The sequence below is a fragment of the Eublepharis macularius genome, chromosome 12 (genome assembly GCF_028583425.1).
Source record: "Eublepharis macularius isolate TG4126 chromosome 12, MPM_Emac_v1.0, whole genome shotgun sequence".
Lineage (NCBI taxonomy): Eukaryota > Metazoa > Chordata > Lepidosauria > Squamata > Eublepharidae > Eublepharis > Eublepharis macularius.
In genome coordinates, this window is record NC_072801.1 from 62,894,147 (window position 1) to 62,906,377 (window position 12,231).

Here is a 12,231-nt window from a genome sequence, read left to right on the forward strand (position 1 = left end):
CACCACTGCTGAAAAAATGGAGGAAAAAAACTACATAATATCAGATGAGGCTGCCTGCTGTATCCCTGTATGAGTCATTGGCTTTGCCTCTTTCCAGTCAGGAGGCAAACACAAGTTGTGCAGAAGCATACCAGGTGTGCTCCTCTGAGGTCAGATAATTATTATTCTTGCATACTCTGAAGGATAAATTTTGGGGGTATAAAACTGAATTCTGCTTCCCTATTTTAATTCAGGAAAAAAAGTATGTCTGGTGGTATGGAAACAACAACAGCTTCTCTTCCTACAGAATCCTGAATGCAAATCCTATTTTTCAAGTCTGTATCCAGACAGATAGTAACAGATCTGGACAAGTGATACCTGAAGGCATGTCTGAATGGGGACAAGGGTGCCATTAAGTTGCTGGAACTTCCTGATTTTTAAATATCTTTACAAACCATTGGCCTGCAATGCAAGGAATTATGCAGGTAGAAAGAATAACCAACTGGGAAACTTCCTCAACCAAAATATACCTCTGCAGGATACTACGAACTTCAGCAGCCAGTTTCCTCATCTCCCCCTTTGCTCTCCCCCCGTTTCAACTCTCACACACTTGCTCTCAACCTTTCATGGTTCCCGGAGGCCAATGAGGAGGGTTTGGTCCTCATCAGGCTATCCTTCCTCTCCCTCTTTTCCTTTTGGTTACTTTGCAAAGTCATCTTTTTCTGCATAGCAAGGGAGTCCCCTTGAGTATGGGGAAACTTCTACCTTGACTGTGGGTGGCCTGGTTTTGCTGCTTTTGTGACTGGCGCAAGCCACCCACTTGCCTCCTATTAGAGGGAATGAAAATATGTTTGTTAAGTACCTGTGACTGGCCTACAAAACTCTATCTGTGTTTCTCACGGAGTGCTTCCTCCCTGGCATTTGTGATCTGTCAGAGGGCCTTCCGCAAGGAGCAGGGCCTTCTTGAAGGTCACCCTGGAGCTCCGGAAAGCCCTTCTGTGTGCGATTTGGTTAGCTCTCTCACAGTGCAATCCTAAACAGAATTGTTCCAATCTAAGCCCAATGAAATCAATGGTCTTAGACTGCAGTAATTCTGCTTAGGGTTGCACTGTTACAATTATTATTATTTATTACATTTCTAGTCTGCTCTCCCCGCAAATGGGCTCAGAGCGGAGTACAATAAATATACAGCAGCCTTGTTTTGCTTGACTTTGGAGACTTCATAGTATTTTAAAGATTAATGACTCCGTCCGTCCGTCCGTCTATCTATCATAAGCTTTCAGGAACCAGAGGATCTGACAAACTCATGAAATCTTTGGGCACAATGGATTTGTTAGTCTTTCGAGTGTTGCTTTCCTACATCAGACTAGTATTTTGACCCCTTTGGAATTCTTAGTGGTGGTTCTTGTCTGCTGCGTTGCTGCTCTTGGTTATTTTAACATGGACATATCAACATACTTATTTTCTATTCTCCTTTGCAACTGAGAAATGAAAATCAGAACAGAAATTGCAAGTGTACACAGGCTGCTTCCACACAGAGATGATTCTCTCATTTCATGCTGAGAATGCAGAGGCATTCGTCACAGTGCCAATGGAGAGTCCACAAAGCAGTTTTCCCTGCTCTTTTCTTGCCTCAACTCCCTGCCGTCACCCCACCCCTGGAGCTTTTGTTAAAAAGGGAAATGCCAGATTGCTCTAGTATTATACTGTTACAATTACTTATTGCTTTCATGTAGTAATTCCAGGTTTCATTTTTAAACCAAAGTAATTATCCAGCTCTTTTCATTGTAGAATTATGAGGAGACATGTGCACCTTTCCCCTTAAATCTCTGCAGCGAAAAGAGTTAGATACTTGCTTTTTTAAAATGAAAGCTGGAAACTAGTAGTTTGCAGCAATAGGTTGTTTTGGTTGAGTAGCCATGTTGGTCTGCAGTAGACGACCAAGGACTGAGGCGGGCAGCACCTTAAAGACCAAGAAAATTTCCATTCTGTAAGCTTTTGAGAGTCAAGCTCCCTTCATCAGATATAAGTAGGAATAGATATCCCTGAGCCCTGAGCCAAAATGTAATGTTTTCACACAACAGCAACCTGTCAATCACCGGTTTTCAAAAGCCTAGGGAAAGCCCTCAGTTAAGGGGAAATTGGCGGTTTTGATAGGATTAGGGCAAGGAAAATGACTCAGGTGTAAGCAGTTCATGCAAAAATTCACATCTTCCTGTCCACATGGAATCCAAAGGCACTTTGACTGCAATCTTTCCAAAAGTTCGTACCAAACCAATAAAAGGCAGGGGGTGGGGGTGACATGGAACCTGGTTGAATAGAGGACGACGTGTGAAGGATTCCCAAAACAGGGCTGATGTAAGGAAACCAAGTTGGACTGAAATATCCGTGCAGAAGTAGATAGCACTTGTGTGTGTGTATAACACTCTAATAGTTTATAGTGTGAAATGCTTTACAATTCCTATTTTTCATCCCTGTACTTCATCTTATTTTTTAAAAAATCATAACAACTGTTTCCTATTTTTGTCTACTTTGTTGCAGAATCCTTCTTCCACTATCAGGCCATCAAAACACAAACTATTTTGTCAAACAAACACGGCCGTTTCCACACGTCTTCTCCCCCTCCCGAAAAATGGAGCAAAACTTATGGAATGACACGCCTTCATGGCGCGATTTCCCGACATGACTTTGCTTCGTGGCGCGATGATGTCAGAAAACGCGCCATGAAGCAAATTCATGATGGAAAATCGTGCTATGAAGGCGCACCGTTCTGTACGTTTTGCGCCATTTTTCAGAAGGGGGGGGGACATGTGGAAATGGCCCACGGATGGAGCTGTTAGGAAAGACAGCAGTCTGTATCTTTGCTGAAAATGAATCTCCAAGTGTCAATTCCCTCCTTTGCCTTTTGATTATTTAGGGGAAAGCCTCCTCTCACTCACCTTTTGTGTCTACAGAATGGTTTTTCTATCCATCTCTAAATCCTTCAGGATCTGACAATTTTGATCCAGAGACCTATAAAACAAACAAACAAAAAATATTTCTGTTAAATCAGTCCTGTCTCTTGGAGCAATTAGAGCACAAAATAATAATAACACTAACTTGTTCACCGTTTTGGGTGAGATACTAATCTGTCTAGAAGAGCGGTATATAAGCACAGTTGTTGTTGCTGTTATTTTGTGTTCCAAATTGCTCCAAGAGACGGGACAAGATGCATGTCAAAGTTGTTTGCTCTAATCCCACACAGTGCCTGGCCTAAAAAAGATCTCTCACAGCAGTGCCGCTGCTACCCATCTGCATCTATTCACACAACCACGTGTACCAATGAAAAGCAGATAGGAATTGGAGAACACAGGTTACAGTTTAATTAACTTACTTCTTCAAGAACGAAAATCAATTAGAACCATTCTCAGAACAAAGTAAGAATGACAAACTCCAAAGCATTACATACCAGACTTTGAGTCCAAACTGAAAACATTAACATTCTCCGTTCAGTGATTGATTTACAGCGGATGCTCTTGCTACTACAGTCCCGATGTGGGATCAGAAGTTGTGATAAGTACCCTCAGCCTCTGTGGATTCTTGGTTGGGGATGGTTGTTAGATAGTCTTGATGGATCTCACAATGACCAGCCTTCCCTGCCCACTAGGTGTATCTCTTTGTTTTTTAATTTACTTTGAAAAACTAGTTTCATTCTTTTCCAGTCAAGAAACTCTCTGTCCCTTCTCTGCCACACTGTTTCTTCCACTCTACTTTCTCCTTAAGTCCTGGTTCACACATAGAGGTGAATGGTGGTGGCAATAGGGTTTCCAACTCCTAGAAATTCCTGAAGATTTGGAGGTGAGCCCTGGGGAGGGTGGGGTTTGGGCAGAGGAAGGAGCTCTGTGGGGTATAATGCCACCCTTCAAAGCAGCCATTTTTCTACAGGGAATTCTTTATAGTCTGGACATGAACTGTAATTCTGGGAGTTCTCCAGGCCCCACCTGGATGTTGGCAACCTCAGATGGCAGTGAGGGGGGCAAAGGCCTGAGGTGGCAGAATGGATTCCTCCACTTCAAATTGCCTGTGGAGGATCCCTTTTTGAAATGCTCCCATGAGGAAAACCCTGCAGACAGAAAACTAGCACAAGCAAACAAACAAATGAAGCAGAATCTCTCTCTCTCTCTCTCTCTCTGCTGTGCTAGAGCTCTAGTATCCATTGAGGGTTTTTTTAATGCAAAGAAATATTTAAGACTGAAACCTGCCATGTACAGTCTCAAGTTCATTCTACCCCCTCAGTATTCTACCTCTTCATTCTTCTCCTGCATGTGTGAACCAGGCATTATTCTCAACCAACGGCTCTCCCTTTCTTAAACCTGCATGCTGCTTCCCTCACAATCCACCTGTGTCTCTTCCCATTTTTCACACCCAGCTGTCCCTCCAAATCTCAACAGTCCTAATTCCTTGCATAATGTGGAATGCTCCTCTTATACATGTAGCTGCATAGCAGCCAGCCTTAAGAAAAAGCAGGATAGCAGACCCATGTACTTCTGTTTCCACGTGCAGGATTCAATAGCACCAGGGCTTTTTTTCAGCTGGAATGCGGTGGAATGGAGTTCCAGAACCTCTTGAAAATGGTCACATGGCTGGTGGCCCCGCCCCCTCATCTCCAGACAGAGGGGAGTCGCGGAGGGCAATCTAAACTCCCCTCTGTCTGGAGATCAGGGGGCGGGGCCACCAGCCATGTGACTATTTTCACCGAGGGTAACTTAAACTTTAAAAAACTCCCCTCTTGTTCCAGCTGACCCAAAGTGACGTCATTGTTCACACACGCATGTGGTACCAGGGGCACTACCTCCCACCAAGAGTTGCCCCCTGTGCTGGCAACCCACTGAGTTCCACCACCTCCTTTCCCAGAAAAAAAGCCCTGCTTGGCACAGTACTGATATCAATACTTTGGGAGTGATGTTCCCAAGGTTATCATGTGTCAAAATGGTGAGGTTGAAAATATCTTCTCTCTCACACACACACAAATGCAATTCACCACAATGGTTTTGAAGCTCACAAATCCTGAAATGACGGTCTTCGCATTGGCTCTCTAAAAGAGACACTTCCCCCTTGTGGCAAGCAGGTATCTCAGCTCCATTCCTAAAGGACTACTGTACCCATTTATTTCCAGGGCAGAGTCGTGTTACCCAATGACGCAGCAGAAACTGCCCAGGAGGACCCAGGGAAGTGTCACAAACATAAATGTGGACCTAGAAAACGTCACAACCAAAAATGAGATTCATTGGAGCGGGGCCTGAGGGTAAGGTTTGCTCAGCCACTTTTAGAGGTAGAAGTGACTCATCAAACTAGCCTGTTACAATTCTCTCACCAGAACGACGATGCTTATAGCGCACAACTTTATTTATACACACCAAGCTCAGGCACATTCCAGAGTAGGGGCAGTGTTAGGCCGTTGCAGCAAAAACAACAGAGTCCTGCGGCACAAACTTTCACAGGCTGAAGCCTTCTTCGTCTGATGATATAAGGCATATGAAGATGCCAAATACCGAGTCAGACCATTGGTCTATTCAAGGTCAGCACTGCTGCTCTCAAGCCGAAGCATCTCATAGAATCATAGAATTGTAGAGTTGGCTGCTGTGTGAAACAAGATTTGGGTCCAGTAGGTTGCCAGACTCCAGGTGATGGCTGGAGATTTCCCAGAATTACAACTGATCTTCAACCGACAGAGATCAGTTCCCCTGGGGAAAAATGGCTGCTATGGAGAGTGGACTCTATGGCATTATACCCTGCTGAGGCCCCTCCCCTCCCAAATTCCACCCACTCCAAGCTCCACCCCCCAAATCTCCAGAAATTTCTCAATGTGGAGCTGGCCAACCTTAGTAGGACCTTAAAGACCAACTAGATTTCTAGGGTATGAGCTTTCAAGAGCAAGATCTTGTATCTGATGAAGGGAGCTCTAACTCTTGAAAGCACATACCCTGGAAATCTAAGTTGGTCTCTAAGATGCTACTGGACCTGAATCTTGCTCTTCTACCACATACCAACACAGCTACCCCCCTGAAATTGTCTACATGAAACAAGACGCTGGGCCATTTTCACACGTCTTACCAGCTCCGGTACGTCGCACAAAGCTCCCGCAAGGACAGTGTCTTCCTGACGTGATTTCCTGGTTCTCGCGCGAAATCGCACCAGGAAGACGCTGTCCTTGTGGGAGCATTGTGCGACATACCAGAGCCAGTAAGACATGTGAAAACGGCCCTGGACTGGATAGGCCATTGGGCTGAGTATGCATAGCTGCCCTTATTTTCTGATGTTTGGTTCACTCTATGCTGGACAGACCTCAACAAAACTATTAATGCAGATACCTGTCGCTTTGGATATGCAGTAGGTTTGGCGCTGCACCTGGATCCTTTGGCAGTTGCACATTGGTGCAAAGTTTTACACACATCTAAGCCATGACCTACATGGATACTCTGTAGATCAGCAGGCAACTGATGGGAAACAAATCGGCTGCAATGTCTGTTGCCAGGCTTAGCTATCACACACAAGGATCCCTTGGACCAGGAGCGTGTCTTTGAACAGAAGTGGCCCTTTCCTTCAGGATCAGGTAGCATCACTCACAAAACATTCCAAGGAAGGAATCTCTTCCCTTCCCCAAACACCTAATCCTGCTGCTAGAGGTGTGCCAGAACCCATCCCCAGGACTTTGCAACACACTCCCTACTGAAATATAAACATAGGGATCTGCCTAATACCGACTCGGGCTATGAGTCCATTTATCTCAGCATTGTCCCTTCGGAGGCTGTCTTGCATCTGCTAACTGCAGCTGGGGAAAGCGGAACAGGTGCTTTTCAGAGTCCCAAAGCCGCAGTCCTTGTGAGCACAGGAAAGGTCCACCTAGATCGGCATCGAGTGGGAGAAACCCTTTCGAGTTCGGGTGCGGGGATCTGGGAGTTTGAGCCGCAGTCAAGGGGAGTTTGCGCAACTCCTTTTCATTCATTCCCATGGGGCTTCTCGCAGGGAATCTCCCTGCCACCTCCCACCACTGCGCCTAAGAAGGACTCCAGCACGGAGTGGTCAAACGGCGCCCCCTGGCGCCCAAAAAAACTCCATTTCCGAGCCGACTCCGGGTTCGCCAAAGGCATCGAAGCTGGATTTGAGGTTCATACCGGCAAGTGTGCTCGCCTAAGCCTGCCTCCCTAAACCAGAATGTACGAACCTTGTTAAAAGTTGCAAAACAAACAAACAAACCCCGCACTTCCAACTAATTAAAAGGCATTAATAAGAATAAAAGAATGACGTGGTTTGTTCAGAAGAGATTTCCGAAATCAGGAAACACAAATAGCATTTTCCGTTCCATGACCCGAAACGTAGAAAAAGGAGATCAATGAATGCTCTGCAGAGATTAAGGGAAAGTGTTGCGTTGCGCCGCTTACTTGTGTCAGCACTTTCCCCGGTGTCTGCTATAATTAACTCGTTCTTTCCCGACACAGATCTGTAGCCGGGGGTGCCTCTTACTCGTGGGAACGAGCGGGCCATTTTCTGTCCCTCCCCACCCACCTACCTTTGCCCCGTTACGGCTTCTTGATAGCCCGGGGGTCAGTATGGAGAGAGGGCGGGCCGGTCTTCAATGAGCATTCAGTCGGGGCAGCTCCTCCAGCATTTTTCCTTTTCGGAGCCATTCCCATGTTTGTGGCTATTTATAGCCCCCCAGGAATAGGCCGCGTGGCTGACTCGACCCTCCCTGCCGCTGCTGCTAGCCCACGAGGGAGGAAAGGAAGGACGCGAGACTGGGAGTAAGGGTTTGAATACTTGGGGTGGGGTAGTAGTCCTGGGCGGAACTGTGGGTGGGCCTGCGAGGAAGAGAGAAAAGAGTCGCAGGGTGCACGTGTGAACTGGGCTACAGAGCGCTTGCTTTCTGAAATGGGTGTGTTGCCGCCTCACTCAGATGTGGCCAAGTTGTTTTACTTGCTCAGGGAGGCAGCAGAACATTTCTGCCGACGCGCTCGGCAGCACTTTCTTGTACATGAATTTCCCATTGACTGGGTGGTCGTTTTTGATTCCACCCTTCCTTGTGCATTGAAACTTTATGTGGAGATCTGTTATCTTCATAACTAAAACCAGTGATTTTTTTCTGGGGGGACGCATACCCCTAAACATTGTGTGTTTCTAACAGGAGAAAGTAAAAATTTTAAAATGACGGAATTCTCGCTAAACCAACTTCAAACATATTGTGGATATTTATGTGATTTGTTACGTTTTATGTAGCGCATGTTGGCAACAAAGATGTTTAGTTATATTTAAATCACTAGGAGCACTGTTCGTCTTACAAAAAATGGAACGTCTTTGAGCATTGAACACGCCACCGAGATCGCTGGCATAATCTGTGATCGTTAGGGTGCAGACAAATACAAACAAGTCTTCTCTAAGCCACTTGGCGCTCTGGTAGTTGGAATCTAGCATGGTGATTGGTCAGTCTTGTTGCTACCCCCTATGGCGGCAACCAATTTGTGTATTTGTGTACGTTTTGCAAAAGAGTGCAAAGAGTTTGTCTATACCGAAACTCTTTGGTTGTGCACACTTGTCACTATAGAGGGGCTTGGTTGGCAATATTGATACCCATAATTCTCATCACTGACAGTCTTCTAACATCATTTCCTTTCACGGTGAACACAATCTCATGCCAATCTGGAAGTTATTGTGAGCTGTGTAATATGCGGAAATGCATGTTCTTGGTGATTTTGTCCATTGACTGCATTTATTTTTTCCGATTTGAACTACAAAATGGTGATTTTCTTGAGTCAAACAGAGAGTACCCCAAAACATTTTTTTAGAAAAAAAGCACTGACTATAACCCATCCCAATGTAACTTTCCCCATATGTATGCTATTCCCATGGGGGATTTTGACAAGTATTATTTTCCAGTGCTGAGGGTTCAGGCCGAAGAGGCTCTGTGAGAGGCGTGTATACATTATGTGCAAGAAAGAGGGATGCTTCAAAGGTGGATGGTTGGAGAGTGCACTATTGTTAGTGACTATAGTAATAACTTGCAACTGGATTACATTGTCCACACAGTAGAATCAAATTGTGGATGACTGCTTAGAGTGCAAGGACAGAGCTCTGCATCCAGCCACACCTTCATGCAGTGCACGGTTTGATAATGACTGAAGATAGATACAAAGAACAGGCTACAGAGCATGGAGGTGTACCAGCAACTCTGAATTGTGCTCAGAAATGAAATTCCTTCGAGAGTGGTGAGAGACTTTCCTGATCATCTTAACTAGTCTCGCTGCAGCGTTCCAAAGCAACTGGAGTATCCGAACAGACTTCAAAGGCAGCCCCATGTAAAATGCACTGCAATGATCTAACCTGGAAATCGCCAGAGTGCATGCATAACAGTAACCAGAGCCTCTTAATGCAGCTGAGGAATCGGCTGAAGCTGCTAAAAGGCACTAGTGAAGGCCACACCTGATACCTGAACATCCATCTGCAGAAATGGGTCTTATAGTACCCCAATCAAACAGAGTCCAGTAGCACCTTTAACACTAACCAATTTTATTGTAGCATAAGCTTTCGAGAATCAAGTTCTCTTCGTCAGATGCCTGATACAGAGACTGGTCAAACACAGAAGAGCAGGAGGTACCCCAAAGCTCTGAAGCAGCTGCTTTAGGGGGAGGTTTTATAAAATGTATATATCTTTATAGAAATACGTATGTGTATGAATGTGTAAGGGCTTGAAGTGGGTCGTGCTGTTTGGCAACAAGTAGTCTGATGTACATGTATGCAGGCAAACTTTTTACATGTGCACAGATGGCATTAATGTGTGAAAGTAGATTAATGGGGGGGAAAAGTGTAAGTGCCCAGTTCAAACTCTAACCCAGCCTAGAACTCACTGGGTGCTCTTAGACCAAGTCACCAAACCAACTGTGCAGGATGCAGCTGCCCAAACAAGCGAAGGTGGTCACTGTATGCTATCGTCATTCAGAGTCAGCACACAGAACACATTGCAGGGAACAGAAGCAGAAAATGTGCACACCTCATGCAAAGGCCTATCGTGAGCTCAGTCTTTCACCCAGTTGAACATACAGTTGCAACCTTGTGGTTCAGAGAAGTAACAGATTTGGGTTTTGTGTATTTGCAGGCAACATACCAGTACAACGCAACATTACAGTTCATCTGAGTCGAGTACCTGGCCAACTAGCAACCCTTCAAGGAACTGCACTCCCACCATACTAAATCCCAAGCCTAATGTGGCCCCTGCTGGGCTTGGTGCGTCGCCACCCTTGGGTGGTGAATGTGGCCGCTTATGGGACACTGTTTTCAGCAGCAGATGTGGCCCAGCAGGTATTAGCCAGGCCACATCTGGATGCTTCTGAGCAAGGATATTTGGATCTGAAGCAGACAGGAAAAGTAGCCCTGGTGGGATTCAGCTTCCATGCCAACTTCAATTATTTCTGGTTCCGGAGTCTGGAGCGCCTTCTTCCAGGAACAAATGTGGCCAGAGTGATCGCGAAAGTCACTTGTGACCAGGCCATAGCAGCGCCACTCACAATTGGAGCATTTTATGCTGGTGAGAGATTGGGGGGGGAGAGGTGGGTGGAGGACCTTTCAGAGAGGGTGAGCTGAATAAAAGTGGCATCTTCTACCCATTGTAGGCTTGTCTCTCCTGGATGGGGAAAGTGACATTTTTGGGAACTTGCGGGAAAAGTTTTGGCCAACATACAAGGTAATTACATGTGGTGGTGATTGTGTATTTTAAAGGCTTGGAACCATCATTTTTACTCTCAGCTTGCCATAATTTCTCTTTCAGACTGGAGTGCTCTGCTGGACTTTATTCCAGGTGAGTCACACTGTGACCCCTTCTTCCCTCACTCCAACATCTGAAGCTCAGGGCTGCTTGCTTTTTTTCCTAACGGAGCTTGTGTGCCTTTAAGCAGTTACAAGAGGGGCAGCAGTTTGGCAGAAGAAGCTTATCTTGGCAAGAAGATGATGTAATGGGAGAACTTTACCTGATGCATTTCTGCCTGTCCTGTTGTTGTGGAAAAACACAGCTGTGTCAGTTCCAAGGCTTTTGGGAAGGAGTGTGTATGTGCGATAGTAGTGTGGCTTGGTTATTTGCAAGTGTGTGACAAACCTGAGAGGGACTTTTCCTTTTGGTGGGAATATCCCTCAGCAAACCTGAAAGTACTTGGTAACTTCTTTGTAGGCCAGCCACCTGTGAAGTAAATTATATTATTGTTTAGAGGTACACCCCCCACCTTCCTCAGATGTGCTATAGAGGTAAATGTCACCTCTGCTTTGGTCTTTAGTATGGAGTAACCTTGTCTGCTCACGAGGACCAAGGAGGAGATCAGAGATAAACAAAAAATAACTTTATTTCATTCCCTAGAGGGGAAGATAATGGTTTTGGTGTTCAAGAATAAACTCTATGCATTTGTAATTGTGTGAGAGAAAGCTTAGAGAAAGAGTATTCACTTTTGCATATATTTTCAGAGAGAGAGAGTATGTATCAGAAACTGCCAGTCTACTGTATGAGAGTAGAAGAGATGTGTTTCCCTCAGGTTTTCCAAATATCATTTAAAGTTTACTGGAGTTCGTATCACATAGACCTTTGTCTGCCTAGAAAGACCAAAAGAGTTCAACCACCAGCGTGTGCCCCTCTTGGCAACCACATTAAACCAGTCTGCTTCTGAGAACTAAACCTGCTGTTAGCACTTCTAAACCCTGCCTGACATGAATGGCCCTTTCAGGATGAAAGAACTCCCTCATAGTGCTACCATAAAGCAGCCATTTGCCAGACCAAAGCAGGCTCCACACAGGAAAATAGGCTCCATCATCGCAGCACTGCTAGTTTTTGTCTCCCTCATCTCATCTCTCTCCCTCAACCAGACAGTGAATTTTACTCTTGTTCCACCTGTGCTGCGTACGGCCTACGTGGGCGCCTGCTCTTTCCTGTGGACGGCTTTTCTCTGCTATCTGCGCCAAAATGATGCCCATGATACCACCTCCCGAATGTTCCAGGCACTGCCAGGTTTGGCAGGGTTCTTTCCGTCTACAAGAAATGAAAATGGAGTAAACATGCCTTCTGAGAGATAATGAAGGGACTCAATAAATCCTTATATTGTTGATTATACCTCCTGTTCCCTGATTTCTAATCCTTAGTCTCTACAAACATTGCCAGGCACTGGCTGATGGTTGCCAATCTGTGCCCTTTTCAGGCTTGACATCCTTTAGGTGGGTGGCACCAAATAGGTCAAGTACAATAAC

At 45.5% G+C, this 12,231-nt stretch overlaps 1 protein-coding gene across 2 annotated transcripts; it reads left to right on the forward strand.

Annotated features, from left to right (window-relative positions):
• Window positions 1–7,691: 7,691 nt before the first annotated feature.
• LOC129340545 (mpv17-like protein) lies at window positions 7,692–12,097 on the forward strand. Of its 2 annotated transcripts, none has more exons than XM_054995401.1 (5): window positions 7,692–7,760; window positions 10,106–10,534; window positions 10,620–10,690; window positions 10,775–10,804; window positions 11,854–12,097. In XM_054995401.1, the coding sequence occupies exons 2-5, from the start codon at window positions 10,213–10,215 to the stop codon at window positions 12,058–12,060; spliced, it is 630 nt and encodes a 209-aa protein (XP_054851376.1). In that variant the 5' UTR covers window positions 7,692–7,760; window positions 10,106–10,212; the 3' UTR covers window positions 12,061–12,097. The 2 variants fall into 2 exon arrangements, with proteins under 2 accessions (XP_054851376.1, XP_054851377.1); XM_054995402.1 differs by lacking the exon at window positions 7,692–7,760 and adding an exon at window positions 9,119–9,218.
• Window positions 12,098–12,231: the final 134 nt, after the last annotated feature.

What these genes read in the sequence shown, in the direction of transcription:
- LOC129340545 (XM_054995401.1), top strand. Translation starts at nt 10,213, where the DNA reads ATGTGGCCCCTGCTGGGCTTGGTGCGTCGCCACCCTTGGGTGGTGAAT. An exon ending in AATTGGAGCATTTTATGCTG is followed by an intron (nt 10,535 to 10,619) that starts GTGAGAGATTGG and finishes TACCCATTGTAG; the next exon opens with GCTTGTCTCTCCTGGATGGG. An exon ending in AGTTTTGGCCAACATACAAG is followed by an intron (nt 10,691 to 10,774) that starts GTAATTACATGT and finishes TTTCTCTTTCAG; the next exon opens with ACTGGAGTGCTCTGCTGGAC.